The sequence below is a fragment of the Fonsecaea erecta genome (assembly GCF_001651985.1).
Source record: "Fonsecaea erecta strain CBS 125763 chromosome Unknown Scaff2, whole genome shotgun sequence".
Lineage (NCBI taxonomy): Eukaryota > Fungi > Ascomycota > Eurotiomycetes > Chaetothyriales > Herpotrichiellaceae > Fonsecaea > Fonsecaea erecta.
Window position 1 is genome coordinate 4,011,852 of NW_017387245.1, and position 17,207 is coordinate 4,029,058.

Sequence of the window (17,207 nt, forward strand, 5' to 3'; positions counted from 1 at the left end):
CTTCTAGTAATACAGAATTCGGGAATCAAAAAGCCCAGATCAGCTGGATTCAGTGACCTTTTTCGCCATTCTCAAACATCTTGTCCCACCTCCTTCTTCTCTACGGTCTCTTTCGCTTCTCCCTCTTTCTTCGCCTGCTCGCCCGCGCGGGCCTTCAAGCTGCGCCACTCGACAAACACGCTTCCCAAGGTGGTCACCGCGCAGGTCGCCACGAGCTGGTAGAAGACGTCGACGATGGCGTCGTTGTAGTCGCCCAACAGGGTCTGCAGGTCGCCGCCCGACGCCAGATTGCGCAGATCCGTGGCACCAGCCTTGGTCACGGCCGTGGGATCGATCCCCGGCAGATTTGTCAGCTTAACGACCAGGCGGTTGAGGAAGATGTTCTCGGCCACCGGCAGGAAGATGGCGGAGCCCAGGAACCTAACGAACATGATCACGGCAGATCCAGTGGCGATGTCGGACCGCCCCAGGATGGTCTGCACGACGTTCAGGCCCTGCTGTGCGCCGAACCCCAGACCGAGTCCGACCAGCACCTGGTAGCCAATCCACTTGGGGTGCTCGGTCGTCGAGGTAAACGTGGTCAGGAGGCCCGCGCCGATGGACGTGACGACGGAGCTGAGAATGAAGAACGGCGTGTAGTAGCCCACCCGGCTGATGATGATGCCCGAGGAAATGGAGGCGATGACCGAGGACAGAACCAACGGGAGCAGCATGATGCCGGATTTGATGGCGTCGACGCCCTTGATGGCCTGGAACCAGATGGGGAGATAGTACACCGTGGTCATGGTCGCCGCACCGTTGAAAAAGGAGAACCAGATGGCGGCCGCCACGCTGCGCTGCTTGACGATTCGCGGCGGGACGGTGCCATCCTCCTGTTTCCACAGTTGAATCCCAACGAAGGCGAGGCAGAGAACGGCACAAAGCACCAGGAGCACGATGATTCGAGCGTTGTGCCAGGCATATTTGGTTCCTCCCCACTGGAGAGCCAAAATCAGACACACGATGCCGGGGAAGAACACCAAGTTGCCCACTGGGTCGAGTTGCTTCAACTTCCCAATCACCCCAGGAGCTCGCGCATCGAGCTTCTGGTTGGAAATCCGCAGAAAGAACAAGCCTACAGCAACAACCACCGCTCCGATGGGGAGGTTGATATAGAAGCACCATCTCCAGGTAATGTTATCGGTGAATGCACCTCCGACAAGAGGGCCGATGACGGACGCCACCGCAAAGATGGCTCCAAAGGCACCCTGCCAAATCGGCCGTTGCTGTAACGGTATGGTGTGGAACATGATGACCATGGCGCCCGAAAACATGCCCGACGCTCCCAGGCCAGCAACTGCGCGGCCTAGGATGAAGGCGGTAGAAGAGGGAGCCGATCCGCACACCGCTGAGCCGACTTCGAACAGCACAATGCCGGAGAGGAAGACGGGTTTCACCGGGTAGAACTTGTAGACCTTGCCCATGAGGAGCTGAAAGCTGCACATGGTGAGCAGGTAGGCACTGCCATACCAGCCGATGTCGTCGATAGAATGGAACTCGTCGGTGATTCGTGGAATGGCGGTGGATATAATGTTTTGGTCCTGGTGTGCAACGTAGCTGGTCAGCAAGGTAAGACGTAGTGGTTTGAGGCTGTCAAGCGGGAATTACCAAAGTCACCAGGAATATCGAAAGATATACAGCGAGCATGATCACGATGCGTTTGTGCATGCTAGGGTACCCGTCGGCTGTTGCAGCACTCTTTTGTTGAGTCTGGTCTTCAGCACAAGGCTCGCTGTCCCGCAGAGAGGTTTGCGACATGATGGAAGGAATGTTTTGACTTTGGTCGAAAAGGAATGAGCGGACGTCGAGAGGCAGCTGAGAGTGTTCATCTCGACAGACCTGGATACCATGCCTTTTAATTAAATAAGTGGCTCGTTGATGGACGCTTGCGGTGCTGGAGTCGCTCCTTTTCGCATCTTTCGCATCTATTCGCGTCGTTTCTCGGCGCTCAAAAGTTCAATTTTCAACTCCCGAGCGCCGAGCTCAAGCCCGACGAAGTTAAAGGGCAACACCGCAAAGATAGACCTTGCCCCGTCTTGCAACAATATCTCTCCGACGACCGTGGCATCTTTCTGAGGAGAGGCGAAGGGTCAGTCAGCAGCAATGTCGCAGCCCCTGACCGAGGAGTCGGTGGTGGCGGATGAAAATGCCAAAGGCTACTCCTGCTTGGGCTGTCGGCAGCGCAAGATCAAATGTGATCGCCAGACTCCGTGCTCCAACTGTGTCAAGGCGGAGACAGAATGCAGTTTTGTTCCACCGGTACGCGGCAAGCGCAAGAGAACAAAGCCTCCCCGAGAAGGGCTGCATGCCAAATTGAGGCGATATGAAGGACTGCTCAAGTCCTATGGCGCAAATATCGAACCATCCTTGGATAGTGACACCTCAGATGGGGAATCAGCCGCCAGGTCGGATGTGGTCATCCTCCATAATGCTGAGTCCCGGATGGAAGTCGACTCTACTCCTCTCAGACCTGGTGCGAACAGATCAAAACTGGTCACCAGGGAAGGCAGTTCAAGATATTTCGACAGGTATGGTTGTGAGTTTGACATTCCTGGTGCACAGCTGCTAAAGTGTTGGCATAGCGTTCTCTGGTCCAACTTAGAAGACAAGGTGAGGCCGATGACCATATAAAGTAGCCTTCCTTCTGATGAACGCTTGCAGTTTCGTCACCCGGATGAATATGCCACTGATGGGCTCCTGGACGAGGCCAGTGTGAATGAATGTCCGCTCTTTCTCGGTCCGCTTGACCAAGCAAGCCTTGATCCCAGCACCCCCAGCACCTCCAATATCGTTGATCATTACCCCGACATCCAGGTCCTACGCAAGATGAAGGATATATATGTGGACCGAGTCGATCCGGTGATGAAAATCCTGCATATCCCGACCTTCTGGTCCTCGTTGGCGAATGCGCTTCAACATCCACAGGAGACGCCAAACAGCTTAAGGGCGGCCATGTTCTGCTTTTGTCTCGCTACCGTCAGCGCACTGGATGATGATGAATGCCAGAGTCTGCTGGGAGGACCGAGGCCGGCCATGCTTGCACACTATCGAACGATAGCCCGTCAGACATTGATAAATGCTGGATTTCTTCACACCTCGAGCCTCATGACACTCCGAGCTTTTTCGCTATTCCTCGTAAGTTGGGATCCCAGAATGTTTTCTGTTATGTCAGTACTAACCCGAGTAGATCGGCGTGAGAACGTCCAATCGCCACGACACCCAATATGTCCTGTCAGGCGTGGCCGTGCGTCTCGCGCTCAAAATGGGTCTCCATCGGGATGGCGAATCACTGGGACTGTCGCTTTTCGAAACAGAAATGAGGCGCCGTCTCTGGTGGCACATTGTGCATATAGATTTTCGTGCCGCCGATATGATGGGCATGAGACCGTCCCTGGATTTGTCCACGGGAGACACCAAAGTGGCGTTGAATGTCGAGGATGAAGATCTCAGCCCCGGTATGGTCGAACCCCCGTCTGAGCGAAGTGGAATTACCTCTATCATTCTCTGCCTTGTCAGATGCGACATCATCGGGTGCCTACGCAAGCTTGCCTCACCGTCGTCCAGTGGTGCTCACTGGGAGGTCCTCACGAACCCCGATGTCACAACTGCCAAAAAGGATGCTGTAATCAGCCAGATGGAAGATCTTTGGGAGAGAAAGTATCTCCGATATTGCGATCCGTGCAATCCCCTGCACATATTTGCATCCGCCATGATCAGGTCCTGTATATGTAAGATGAGGCTCCTCGCTCACAGTCCACGACTACGGTTGGCGGGACGCCGCGTCAAAATCACACAGGCGGAACGCGACATCGTCTTTGGGAACGCCACCAAGTTGCTGGAATATGCAGTCTTGGTGCGAGGACACCAGGGACTGCAGAAGTACACATGGCGCGTCGGCACGAGCTATCTCTGGGATACGATGCTCTGTGTCCTAATCGAGGCTCGACACCGCAAGCCAGGGCCAGAGGTAGATCGATTGTGGCAGCTAATCGGGGTGGTGCTTTCGCAGTACCCCGAGGCCTTCAAGGAGTCCACTGGACCTGTGTATGTTGCACTGGGTAAATGGACTCTGGAGGTTTGGAACGACTATGTTGCCGCCACGAGAACTGAGGGTCTCCCAGAACCAGTGGTGCCCGAGTACATCAATGCGATCCGGCATGGTTGGACATCGAGGCCCAAGCCTGCAGCCCTTGACCAAGCCGATGTCATCCCGGGGAAGGTTCAGACTGGGAAGCAGGGTGGGGATCTGCCAGTGCTTGATACCTTCGACTGCTATAACTTCCCCGACCTTGTTTCCTTTGAGACGGATCCAACCGAATGGACCCAATGGGAGCAGTTGCTCTCGGGACATGGTAGCTTCAGCCGGATGGGGGCCTTGTAACACTGCTCCTGAGAATCTCTCCTCCTCGGTTGTATGCCAACGTCTTGTCCCAAGCATCTTAGCAAGTTCCCTACCATTTCCTCTTCGGGAGCAGGACTCAGCTGCATCTGGTCTGCCATGAGAACGTGGATGCCATATAACAGAAACATGCTCCAGGTATTAGCCGTAAGTCCTCAAAATCTGGACGCAAACATCGAAAAGCTCAAGCCAATGTGACCCTCCATCCCCTGTGAGCCAAGGCTGTCTTCATACCAAGAAGATGCTCTCAACCTCGCGTCTCAATTGAGGCCAGGGAGCTTTAGAATCCCACTCGAAGACTCCAAGCCAGTGCCAAATCTTGCGAGCCTTGTCATTCGAGCCAATCACCCCGAAGACTGCGCCATTGCAGGGTCCGCGGTATACATGATACCCCGCAGCGCCCGAGATGGATTTGGAAGGGAGCACGAACAAGGCGTGGCGATGTTTATGCAGCTGAAATTCCTCCAGGGCTCGACGTGCTGGAAAGTCAATGCCTCTGCCCTGGCCGGGGAGAAAAGCATCCTTCCAAGCTGTGACGCGTGGAAACCTGCTTTGTGAAGGAGTGAATACTTCAAATGTCGTGAATTGAGCATCAAGGCCGTCTTTGGTAATAATGGCAACGGACGTTCCTGCGCCGTCATACACCAGGTGCTGTGACGGTGCTTGTGTGGGCGATGTGATGGCCAGGCAGGACACCTCAGGTTGAGCTGGAGCCCAACCAAAACCCTGACATTGGAGTCTCGGATGGGCAGAAAACAGGATCCCTGTATGAATGATGCTGTTAACCTTGGATTTCCAAAACATCTCCGTGGTGTATGCTGGTGTCGTATCATGCAACAAGCTCATGATCACTGTGCTGTCCCCTGGGCGCGATGCGTGCCGATAAGCTAGCAAGCAGATAGACTCTTCCACAGATATATACCCATCGCGACGCCTGACAATTTCTCCCTGGGGAGTTTGCTGGAATAGCGACGGAGGCTGAGCCGGAAGGAGCTGCTGATGAGTAAGAAAGAGGTTAGAGATGGCGATTGCCCCCTTCTCGTGGACCTTCATTAGGCATTCCTTGAATGAGATGATTCGGTTGTCTTTGCACAGAAGATGAACATTGTGACGGGCTCTCATCGACTCCAGCAAGGTCCAAGACCTGACGTTCCAATCGCAGACGAGAAGGGTGGAAAGCAAGATCTCTATCGTCTCTATCGAGTCGTCACTAATATCAATGGACATTATGTCCCGATCCCATATGAGCGTTATTCTGCTCATGGTGAAGATTCGGTTGATGTTAGCGATCGCCTCGGAACGGAGGTCATGGTGCTCTGGAATACAAGGCGTGTCCATCCAGTAAGAGTCACAGTCGTTCTCGTGGGCCAGCTGCACGAGTCGTGCGTGCAGGCAAGCATTCATCCCTGTATTGGGTCTCCCCCCAGCGCCGTGAGCCCAGACATGTGAGACGCTCAATGTGTTTGGAGATGCTTGACAGTATCGAATGACGGCATGGTCGGAGTCTTGAATCGATACCGCTCTCGCGCCGTCAATATTACGATAGCTGACCTCGTCCCAGACTATTCTGTCACAACAACCGTTACACCCGAAGTCATGTGCCGATTGATCAACTATCTTCATGCCTGTAAAACGTTGGCAGTGCGCCGGTCCTTGTCCGTTGCAAGCCTGCGAAGACGTGAGAATACACCTTCCTGGCCTTTCACCAAACATGGTACAGAATCGATTTCGAAAGCCACGGAAATCTTGGCCAAGGGAAGCTCTGTCCAATTTCAACAGCCCAAAGGCCCAGGTGCACATGTACGGTGGCAGTTCCTCGGACGAATTGAGGGTTGTCCCGTCGCCAAGTAGTGGTAGATGCACATTCAAGGACGCATTTCGCTCGGCATCGTATCCGGCTCGAAGTTGCAGATCCAGGTGATAGTGGAAATGAAGCATCAAAGATCGGCACCAGCATGTCCAGAGGAAGCTTTGGGCAACTAGCCAATGCCTGTGATCGGCTGTATCGTTTGTTTCGGCCGCGAGGCTGAATGCTGTTTCCACCAACTCTGCAAGGGTGTTCACATAGTTCCCCGTTGTGCCAATAAACGTCATCTCGTCACGGATCTCAACGATCGTTAACGCCAGCCGGATACAGTTTGTATCAACCCAGTTGGTCACAAGTAACTCATGCCAGCTGTCCTGGTTCAGTGTCGGGCAGCCGGAGTGGAGGCCTCCAAAATAGAGCCAAGGTAATGTACTGTCTTTGAACTGCTCAGAGAGCGAGGCAGGAAGGTGCGGCGTTCGTGGTAAGCGTGATAGGAGAGCACATGCCTGAGTGATGATGGCGTCCTCGCCAAGGGTGCCCTCGAAGTTGCAGCGCAGAAGAGATCCCATGGTCTTGTCGAGCAAAGGGATATGGCCCTCCGGGTCCTGTGCGGCATAGTAGTATGCTTGACACCACTGCCGAGCCCGCCGCTTTTGCTCTTTGCTTGTAAAGATCATCAGCAGGTCTTTGTCTGAATGGATATCGGTGCGCCGAGGGAGGAAAATAGGCGGAGTGCCTTGTCGGTTGGCCTCTTTCCACTTGAGGCTGTCAAGGTATATTGACCTCACTCGATCCCTGGACACGGCACATGGCTGATCCTGGGCCATACTGGACTTACACTGGGATTTGATGCTGGCTCATACGTAAAAGATTTGGGAGATATGGAACAGGTTGACCCGTTGAGGGAGGTCCGTGACACGACGTTGATCTATCGAGCCAACTAGCGAGCCTTGGCGCTATTAATAGAGAGCTGCAAGATTTGTTCAGAATATGGAAGAAGACAAGGCAAGAGACAAACAAAATCAGAGATATTGCATCAATCGTAGCTTTGTGGTTTTGCCGATCTGGGCTCTTTTTTCGTATCGTCCGCCCCGGTGGAAAAGCGTCTCACGGGATACAGCTCACAGGAAGGCAGGACATTTGAAGCCACACAGTGGTAATACAATGCATACTCAATCGACCCAACCACTTCTAACCGAGAGCCTCGAAGCGCTCTTGAATTGAGGTCGGCTCAATTCAGTTCCGCCCATGGTCATGAAGAGGCATCATTCCGCTGTCACCGTGGCATTCGCCATTGTGTCTTCAATGGACGAATTGGCGTGAATGGGACAGGTCTCTGGATCACCTTCACCTTCGAGATCTTTTTGGTAAAACCGCATGGATACTCAGACTGACGGGCACCTATGCTCTCCATGGTCCCTTCTCCTCAATCCCCACCCAGAACAATCAGTCCTCGTCGTCGTCTCCACCCAACCCGGCGTTCTTCCTCATCATAGCAACATCGTCCTCCAGATCTTGGATCTTTCTCGCTAATTTCTTTTTCAAAATGGCATTCGTCGTCTTCTTGAGCAATTCTCTCTGCTCCGCGATCTTGTTCTGCATGTCCTCGATCCTCTCCATGGCTTGTCGCTTGTTCTCGTCACCCTCCTTCTCGGCGTCGTCACGGTCTTCATCCTCATCACCGGCATCTTCGTCTTCGTCCTCGTCGGAGGAAGCTTCGACAGCTTCGGCAGAGATCGGGGTATGTGCAGCCGTCATGGAGGGGGAGGCTGACGTGCTAGTTACTGCGAAAGACGAGTCGCCACCGGCTTCTGGAGGATGCAGGGTATTTCGAGCGGGTACAGCTGTGTCTGTGGAAGGCACGGCGTCCTCGTCAAAGAACATCCGCTCGAGCGCATCGAGATCTTCTTGCCCGACTTCCTCCTGCACAGGAGTCTCGGTAAGCATTGGTGTTTCTACCATGGATCCGTGCACACCGGGTGGTATGTCGAAATAGTCCTCGGGTTCGGCTTCAGCATCTTCATCTTCTTCCAGCTCCGTGCTGTATCCATGTTCGTCGAGGCGCGGATCATGGTCCAGAACTTGATACTTGGAGCTGAGGGCCGCCCTGTCCGCCTCGAGGAGAGCATGGACTCTCCGTTCAACCGCTTCAATATCATCGACCCGAGCTCGTTTGGTTCTCGCAAAACGTCTCTTACGCACCCATTTCATGGGGGCCGTGATGCCGTGGGCGTACTGATAGGTTTTGGGGTCAACATCTTCGGGCAGGGGATAGTTCCTGGCTTCCTCTTCGTTGTTACAACGGCCAAGCACCATAAGCATCTGGCAGATGTCTATGCTTTTGATCCACCCTTTCTTGTCCCAGGATTTCATTCCTTCAATGATGCAGGGGAGATCTACCAGTGTGGTGGCGTACTTGTGGTCCTTGATCTGCAGAATACCTCTCCGACCTAGCGTATCGAGCATTCGTAGATTGACGTGTGCACCTCTCGCCAGTACCTGGCCCGCTGTCCCGTCCTCGATCACTTTTCGTAAGTAATCACAATCCTCTCCTGGTTGCATTCGAAGGATAAAGCCTTCGTGTATGACGGGATCAGCTTCACGACCAGCGAGCGTCTCGCCCTTGTCGTTCTGGAATTCGCTCTCGAGTTCCGAGTCGTATCCCACACCCAAGGGTCGTTTCGGGATCTTGCCCTTGACTTTGAAAGCGAGGTGTGCTGCCCCTGAGGGTTTGGATGCTGAGCCAGGGGTCTGGGATGATTTCTTAAACGTGAGCTTTCGGAGTGTAACAGGCTTGGGCGGTGCTGGGGCTGGCCGACTGCCTTCGTCTTCCTCGCCCGCGCGTGGGTCGCGTTTGCGTTTCTTCGAGGACGAGCCCGGAGTTTCGGCCGGGGCATCTGCGTCCTTCTTCTTTTTCTTTGGCTTTGCAGCATCGTCAGGGCCAGTGCGAGGGGTGGTTGTGCCTGAGAGCTTGAGCTTGATGGATGGTGTCCGGACTGCACTCTGAGGCGTCGGGGTCTGCAACGGCGCAGGCTGTACTCCTCCAGCGAGAGGGATTGTAGGTTTGCTGGGGAACTTGAGTTTTAGGGATGGGCGCTTCGCCTTGTCGGGGGGTGGAAGGGGTGCGTCCGACATCTTGAGTACGTTGTCGTCGCCGTCGTTGTCGGTTATAGGGCCGGGATCGCAGGAGGGCAAGGAAGGGTCATTCTCTTCGTGGGAATTAGAAACAGGGGATCCGTCAAAGAAGTGCTGGACGTCAGGCTCTAGTCTGACCGTGACAGCCTTCCGTCTGCCCTTCGCAGCGGATGATGTGTGACGCCTCTTATTGACACCAGCAGATGGATCAGGTTTGAGGATAGATTTGGCTTGACGAGGTTGCCGGTGGGCTGGACTATGCAGCCGGCTTCGGGGTTTGGCTGGGGCATTTTTGGGAGCCGCCGCGACTGTGTTCTTGCCTTGCTGTGGCGCTGGTTTCGCGGTGGTTGGGGGCTCATTGGGTGCATCAGCTTCGTCAAGCGCCGGGAGTCGTGGGGTTGTGGCAATCGGGGCCTCAGCCACCACTGCCACCACAGGCTCACTAGGCGCTGCCGCCTGCTGGAAAGTGTCGTTATTGGTGAAACCCTGAATTCCCAAGGAGCCTGGAACTGCTGTAGGCGGTGCAGCCCCATTGGTGGCAGCCCCAGAACGTGGCATGCCATTATTTGAATCTAGCGAATTCTCTTGCATCGCTGGATTCGTCGACTCTTCCCTCTTGTTAAGCGGGTTGTCGTATTGAACAGCGTCTTTCAGCGTGACTGGCCATCTACCCAGTAACTCGGGCCTCAGCCTAAGCCGCACAAAGGAGGCTGATGGTGACTCTGGCAGTCTGTAGTGCTCCAGCTTTTTGCGCCTCACGAACGTCACCAGCGGGTTTGGCACTGGTTTTGGATAGGCACGAAGGACTGGAACCGCGACGGGTGCAGGATTTGTTCTCTCCCGTGATGAATTAGCCATCTCGAGTGACTATCTTTCTCGTGAGAATCTGCTCGAGCCACGATTCAAATTCCTGTTCTATGTTTTGAGCAGAAACACCGGATCAGGCAAGGCAGTCACAATGACTTCAGCCGACCTTCACACCGCACTGTTACGCCCGGCAGTTCTTCAGATTCTTCGCGCCGCTGGCTTCAGCTCTGCGCGTCCTGTGGTGATCGACACCGTCACAGATCTCGCAGCTCGCTACCTTCTCTTACTGGCGTCATCGACTGCCCAGAACGCGTTCAACACACACAACACCTTCGTGCCGACTGTTCAGGATGTGAGACTTGCACTGGCCCAGGCCGGGGCGCTGGTGCCCCAGATGAACACCGTGGAGGAGAGCTTGAAAGGGGACGTGGAAATTGTGGAGGGAGTGTGGGTTCCGTTTGAGGATTTACGAGGAGTCGAGGCTTTCGTCAACTGGGCGCATGGACCAATCAATAAGGAGATCAGACGGATTGCTGGCTTTGGAGATGATGCGAACGTGGAGGAGATTGCGGCAGTGTTGGACGAGCAGGAAGATTATGTTTCTGGTAAGTTCTCAGCTCTGATGATCTGTTTGGAATCATGGAAGACGAGTTTTGATTGCGAAAGTGCGAAAGTCAGGTGGTAGTGACAGACATGTAAACTGACTCGTCATTTGCCTTGAGCAGCGTTGAAGAAGCGCCACAGCAAGACCGGCGAAGAAGTTCGCTACCAAGGCACCGTGCTCGGCAAGGATACGGAATTGCAATCGGTATCAATCGTGGGCGGCCCTGCTTCAATTGCAGAGTGGGCGCAAAAGTCCTTGGAGAGCATGCGAACTGCGTCCAGCCTGCGCCCTGTACAAGAAGAGGGTGCGACCCCAGCGACATCTGGCATCAGCAGTGCACCGCTCACTCCGATTGAGTCCGAGTGAAAAGGGAATTGGACAACGCCATGGCCATCCATTCCAGGATGGATTCATTCAAGTGCAGCAGACAAATCATCGGGAGATATTGGCTGCACGCCGTCCACAACCTCATCCAAACGCCGAGACCAAACTTACAACACTCACTTCACTGTCCAACGGTGGAATCTCTAAGAAGAGTCCGACCTCCCACAACACACCTGAGCACAATCACGTGCCCAGGGCCCCAGTCTACATACCCAAATTGGGGGACCAGTATCACGAAATGCTGAGGTCGCAAACATTTCTGTCCGGGCAGAAAAGACATATGTCAGGAAGTGACATTCAAAGAGGCAGCAGATTCCAACGTCAATGCTCAAGATGAATGGATAAAGTACATTTAGCGGAGACAATGGATTCAACGAAGAGCATATCACGCCGCAAAAGCTGGTGCAGTCACCGCATCCGAGCCGACGAGATGAGATACATGAAACCACCGGCCGAAAGCCGAAAGAGGCAGGTCACACTGAGTGCCATCAAACAGTGATCTGCATAATTTGAAAGCAGACCTCCACAAAACCTATTCTTGACAATGAGGATCATTAAACTTGGCCACGAGTATCTGGTCATGATATTACACTATGCTTCTCTCTTCGACTCTCTTCGCACTGTCCTTCCACAGGACTCGACTCGACAGAATTCAAATGGTAGCTTACTGGCAACAGAAACCCCCGTAGATGCGCTCTCCTCCTCCCTGTGGTTGTTTGTATCGCTGATCATCAATCCCCGATAATCACACGTCGTCCATCTTCGCCCAGGCGGCCATCTTCTTTGGAGGAACGACAATATGATGTCCCACCGGTGACGGAGAGCTGATCGCGGCATTGTAGCCAAACTCCGACGAGGTCGAGAACGCGGGACCAAAATGCGTCACGAATGTCGTCAACACACTGCCGTCGCCGAAGGTACTCAGCGCAAACCAATCGCCTGTCGTCGGGATTGCCGTGCCATTGGTCTGCTGGCCGCTTGCTGGAGGGATGGGTGTAGGTAGTATGCCCACGGGAGGACCAGCAGAAGTAATTGTGGAGTTGTCCCCTGTGGGCGACGTGTCTGTCGAGGAAGGAGGTGTTGGCTGATTGGTAGTAGCATTAGAAGAGCTGACCGCGGTTGGTTGAGACATTCTTGCTGGGCTCCCGGTCGACGTGGAGGTACTGTTTGCAGTGTCGGAATTGCCGGCGGAGGTCGGAGCCGAAGGCGCCGTCCAGTTCCAGTCCTGCCACAGGTACGAAGGCGTCAGGGAACACGGCGTGCCGCTTGTGGCATTGGTCCAGTATGGCGACGAGGTTATGCTTGCTGGTGGAAGACCCGAGTTGCCGCCGGGAGCTGACGCTGTAGTGGCGTTGAATGACCCTGTCACTGTTGAATTGCTAGGAGACGATCCTGTGCTGGTTGTCGTTGCATTAATAGTAGATGATTCTGAGGCTGTAAGAGAGGCTCCTTGTGATCCGGAGCCACTTGTGGCAGCTGGATTTGATACTGCCGAGACGATAGACGAATTGGAAGGTGACGTCGTTGAAACCAATGGTTGACTCTCCGATACTACGCTTGTCACATTGCTGCCTATCACAATTGTCATGGTGATGGGTGCAGACTCAGCTGGCCATATCGCAGAGGTTTCGAAGCCTGTGCCACTCAGCAGTGTTGTGCCTTGGCCAGAGGTGGAGGATGAGGTATGATTATAATTTTCCGGAACGATAGCCGTCACTGTGATCTCCTCTGGTGGTGGAGTTATGGGAGAAGGTGTAATTGGTGCTGGTGTAGCCTCAATAGTGATAGTAATCACAGTGCCACCACCTTCTGACGACGTGTCCGTCTCAAGCGGTAGGGTGTATCCCCAAGCTGGCGAGGAAACATTGGTCCATAATGGGCCATTACTAGGCCTTCCTGTCGCCCATGCCGGGGCCGTGGCGTTGTATGGACCGCAACCTGAGCCCGTTAAATAGGAACACGAGACATTGAAAGGAGGTGGGGACCAGATCGTTGTAGTGGACCGAAGCGTTGTGGTTGTTGTTGAAGAGACGTTGGAAAGGCTCGACGTGGTGGTTCCATATGTTATAGAAGTGGTCGATTGAGAGGAAGAAGCTGCAAGAGTACTCTCATGGGAGGCCAGTGTTGTGTTGGTGATCAGAGAGCTGGTTGGTGTTGGTGTAGGTGTGATATTGCTAGTACTGGACGTTACGTTACTGGGCGACGAGCTCGTCGAAGAAGTTGGAATACCGCTGATGGCCGAAATTGCCGTCTCGTTTGAGAGAAACGAGGTCGTGCTCTGGTCAGGACTGACTCTGAAGCTTCGAGAACTGCTATCGCTGGTGCCAGTCGCACTTGGAACCATCCATGACCCAGGGTGACCAACCCCCCCTGGTGGCGACCCATTGGTGTCGTTCCCATAGAACCACGGATGAGTTTCATTATTACAACGGCGGACGAGCCGGTCGTGCACAACTGACTCTCTGTTAGCGATCAGACAATAGAGTTAGATGTCAAAGGAGACAAACCGGGATGCTGCTCTGCAGATATCAGCACAAAGCCTGCAAGGCTGATAAAAAGAGTGACTAGAACGCTCCTCATTGTGTACAGCAACTTCAATAATCCGGACCTCAAGCTGCCTCTAGAAAGAAAGGAACATGCTCCCAGCAGACAGCTTTATATCGCTCCCAGGACCAGGTTCTTCAAAGCTTCTTCAACATGGTTCATGAGTTTCATCGCTGCACTGTTTTTTCCGTCATATGGACCTCTTCCTCTGGATCCTCATGATGTGATCGAAAACACGGCGACAGCCATCCGTAATCTCGCGTGGAAGCTCTTGTCCGCATGTGGAGCAGATATATTCCAAAAAGCCCACTCTTCTTTTCTGTCATATTCACGATGGCGACGTGCTTCCTGCTCAGACTCAAAGACGACAACGAGACTCACATTTCGAGCGGCAAAGCGGTAGCGGATCGGCTGCACCATACCGCCAGGTCCTTCTGGTTATATCAATGGGGATCCCTTCAAGGACTCATTTGAAAGTCGAAATTGGCACTATTGCGGCTGGAACTACTGCCAGTATTGCCACTCGGTGACATTGAAATGAGCATAGAACGAGCAGACTCGGATGTTGACCGCATCGCTTGTGGAGGTAGTTGTTTTTTGATATCGGCGAATTGCATGGGGTCGCGGATAGCTTGTACCGGTTCCTGACAGCAGCAAGATGTCGTGCACTTTCCCCTCGGGTTGATGTAGGACGACCTCGTGACAGAGAGGAACAAAGTGGTCTAATAAAAGCGGATTTTGGGGCCTTCAGCACTTGGCTTGCCTCAAATGCTGGCATCCCTCAGAGTTGCTGAGACATGAACGTGAAGGATGCTTGGCTGCACGGGATACCACCTAGTAACCACACATCATGCAGCTATGCATATCGCTGAAATCGCTGGTTTAAATGAACTTGGCCGAAGCTATCCTCCTAGCTTCGTGTCACCTCCCACGAAGGCTTCTGCTGCTGCGAGGGCACGGCCCATGCAGCTATCCATATGTGAGATTGACACATCATGAGTCCAACGGTACGACTTTCCTTCTTCTATCATGTTTGGCTGTACACATGATAAATCTCAACGGAACGGCAGCCGATTAATTTTAATATGGGCCCATATGCTGAAGCAGGGTGGTAAAGGACAGGGTCAATGATACCACAAAAAGGTATTCCGACATAGAACGAGTTGTGCTCGAGGGTCTCAGACATATCAATGGTCACCGTAACCCGGAACCCGCCATCGCTACTGTCGTAAGGCACATAACACTTGCATGCCGTCGCCATTGCCGTGATCGCTGTAGCAGTGTGCTAGAGAGCTAGCGAGTTGCCTTCGCCAAGAACATCTCACAGTGCTGCGCCTATGATAATGCCATCACGTTTTCTTGCACAGAAGCTTGGGAGGGAAGTATCAACAATGGACTAGGTTGCCAAAACATTTCACGCAGAGCACTTTCTGTCGTGACGGCGATGAGGTCTGCAAGAGGTCTGTTTGAAGTGTGATGACAATCCGCCAAAGGTTGCTTTGCACGTTCGTAACAGTGCAATGCAAAGGAGTAACGCTTGTTTTGAAGGAACCATTGCGCAAGCGCCATTGTCCCGGGGGACTGACTCTGCACGGTGTGATGGTGCGAAGGGCTGTCCGTAAACTTGTTAGAGTAGATCCCAGCCATGACTTCGATCCTCAGCATGGCGTTGTTTGCCTGAGCCTCCAGTGCTGGATCTAGGTGAGATTTTTGTTCTCGTAATCGGGATTCCTCCACTCGCATAAGGCATAACTCGAGCTCCGCGAGTCTTGCAAGCGCCGAGTTTGCCCCGTATTGCTGCATCCATCGATTTTGAATGTCAGCAATCAGCTTTTGGCCTTCTTCGCCACGACCAGTGCGCGAATAAAATTGGGAGCGGCCCATCTGTTGGACCAATGTCTGATATGCATCACGTCCAAAGGTTTTGGACAAGGCATCGATGATGCAATTGAACACAAGCTCAGTGACATGAGTCTTCAAAGAGGTATTGAATTCCGACTTCAGTAAAATGGTGAGAGGGTGTTTAGTGCCCAAAATTGTGGATGCGAGGTCAGCCACATGTGGCCTGATCTTGGTATGGAGATCAGAGGCATGGACCATGTTGATTCCATAGGCAAGCTCAACAAGTGTAAACAACAATTCTGGATGGGGGTTCCGAAATATGGACGGGATGGCGTCCAAGGTGTGCCTGAGAACTGCAAATGCAGCGTCTGTCTTTTGGAGATCCAAGAGGTCCGTCACAATGTAAAAAGCCTCTCTGAAGATTTCTACTTCGCCATTGAGATCAAAAACTGTCGGATCACGTTGGACAAGCGAAGACCACGACGAGGTATATTGGCCCATCATCCAATTGAAGGACTCGCTCAGAACGTACTCGATCTTCATGTCATCACTCGGAGGCTTCAGGGCTGTCGGTCCTCCGGCTCTCCACCGGAACATCAACGCGGTCTTAGGATCCCGCGCGTGCGTTCTGCGTCGTGCTTGTGGCGGGTAGGTGCGAGTGACAGCGCCAGCTTGTTGCTTTGGCAATAGAGGCTCTACAACCTCCACTTCTTCAGCTTGCTGTTGCTTTTGTGGCCGTAAGACCAGTGGCTCTCGGGCAGCTGAATGATTTTGATGGCGGAATACGTCGGTCATTCGCTTTTTCTGGTGGATCCCCACGGCGACATGGCGTCTGATTATGTTTGGATTGAGCCCGGACGTGTCTCGGACGTCGATGAAGACGAGCGGTGGCATAGTCAAATGTCATCAACAGAGATTGGCAGGCATCGCATGCCTCCACATGCGTGCAATGGCGATAACGAGTGTGATCCGACGGGACCGGGGTGTGGTTAGCAGCACATGTCAACGACAAGAACCCGTTGCGGCATCTTCGGAGAGGGAGACACTATTTGAATTCTTCAGAGAGATGTGTTGAACGGTGTGCTATCACTGAATGAGCAAGTTTGTCAAGACGACGATGAGCAGATAAGAGTCGTGATATGGTTGCTCGGAAGATCAATTAGATCAAGTGGAAATGTCGCAAGTCGATGATAGAACTGGCCATCTTGGCTGCCGGAAACGGAGCTGGCAAGGCGAATACGAGGCCACGGGTGAAGGACATCTATCGAAACTCTGCAGTCAATTTGTGCATCTAACACGCCTCAGCGAAGAAACTAAGATCAAGAATGACACCATATGCAGACACTGCAATTGTTTCGCAAAGGAAGGTGATTGCGAACAACCGGCCCCTGCAACTATCGTCAAGCTTCTCACAGACCATTCCTGTTGGTTTATTCAGCCTGCAGGAGTATACTTAAGTCACTTTACCTAAGTTGCTTTTGGTCAAGGCGGAGAGCTAGTTGCCAGAACATAAAACAGTTTGTGTCCGTGACGAGACTGTGGTGAGTGTTGCCTCGTCAGCCATTGCATGAGATACAGCGATTATCAGAGTTAGAAGGTTAGAGCACGGCAGATCAGAAAGGAAATACAAGACACGGACCAAGATT

General features: G+C 53.2%; 7 protein-coding genes across 7 annotated transcripts; 2 read left to right on the plus strand and 5 right to left on the minus strand.

Moving 5' to 3' along the window:
* Positions 1-71: 71 nt before the first annotated feature.
* Positions 72-1,797, minus strand: AYL99_03189 (hypothetical protein; the record flags this gene model as incomplete). Its single annotated transcript, XM_018834705.1, has 2 exons — positions 72-1,580; positions 1,648-1,797. The coding sequence occupies 2 exons, from the start codon at positions 1,795-1,797 to the stop codon at positions 72-74; spliced, it is 1,659 nt and encodes a 552-aa protein (XP_018697329.1).
* A 345-nt stretch (positions 1,798-2,142) lies between these two features.
* AYL99_03190 (hypothetical protein) lies at positions 2,143-4,420 on the plus strand (the record flags this gene model as incomplete). The annotated part of the gene is made up of 4 exons (XM_018834706.1): positions 2,143-2,567; positions 2,622-2,649; positions 2,701-3,174; positions 3,227-4,420. 4 exons carry the CDS (start codon positions 2,143-2,145, stop codon positions 4,418-4,420), a joined length of 2,121 nt encoding a protein of 706 aa, XP_018697330.1.
* Positions 4,421-4,666: 246 nt separating this feature from the next.
* AYL99_03191 (hypothetical protein) lies at positions 4,667-7,072 on the minus strand (the record flags this gene model as incomplete). The annotated part of the gene is made up of 1 exon (XM_018834707.1): positions 4,667-7,072. The coding sequence occupies one exon, from the start codon at positions 7,070-7,072 to the stop codon at positions 4,667-4,669; it is 2,406 nt and encodes an 801-aa protein (XP_018697331.1).
* Positions 7,073-7,691: 619 nt separating this feature from the next.
* AYL99_03192 (hypothetical protein) lies at positions 7,692-10,238 on the minus strand (the record flags this gene model as incomplete). Its single annotated transcript, XM_018834708.1, has 1 exon — positions 7,692-10,238. The coding sequence occupies one exon, from the start codon at positions 10,236-10,238 to the stop codon at positions 7,692-7,694; it is 2,547 nt and encodes an 848-aa protein (XP_018697332.1).
* Positions 10,239-10,338: 100 nt separating this feature from the next.
* Positions 10,339-11,157, plus strand: AYL99_03193 (hypothetical protein; the record flags this gene model as incomplete). The annotated part of the gene is made up of 2 exons (XM_018834709.1): positions 10,339-10,792; positions 10,913-11,157. The coding sequence occupies 2 exons, from the start codon at positions 10,339-10,341 to the stop codon at positions 11,155-11,157; spliced, it is 699 nt and encodes a 232-aa protein (XP_018697333.1).
* Positions 11,158-11,920: 763 nt separating this feature from the next.
* On the minus strand, positions 11,921-13,519 carry AYL99_03194 (hypothetical protein; the record flags this gene model as incomplete). The annotated part of the gene is made up of 1 exon (XM_018834710.1): positions 11,921-13,519. The coding sequence occupies one exon, from the start codon at positions 13,517-13,519 to the stop codon at positions 11,921-11,923; it is 1,599 nt and encodes a 532-aa protein (XP_018697334.1).
* Positions 13,520-15,054: 1,535 nt separating this feature from the next.
* Positions 15,055-16,455, minus strand: AYL99_03195 (hypothetical protein; the record flags this gene model as incomplete). The annotated part of the gene is made up of 1 exon (XM_018834711.1): positions 15,055-16,455. One exon carries the CDS (start codon positions 16,453-16,455, stop codon positions 15,055-15,057), a length of 1,401 nt encoding a protein of 466 aa, XP_018697335.1.
* Positions 16,456-17,207: the final 752 nt, after the last annotated feature.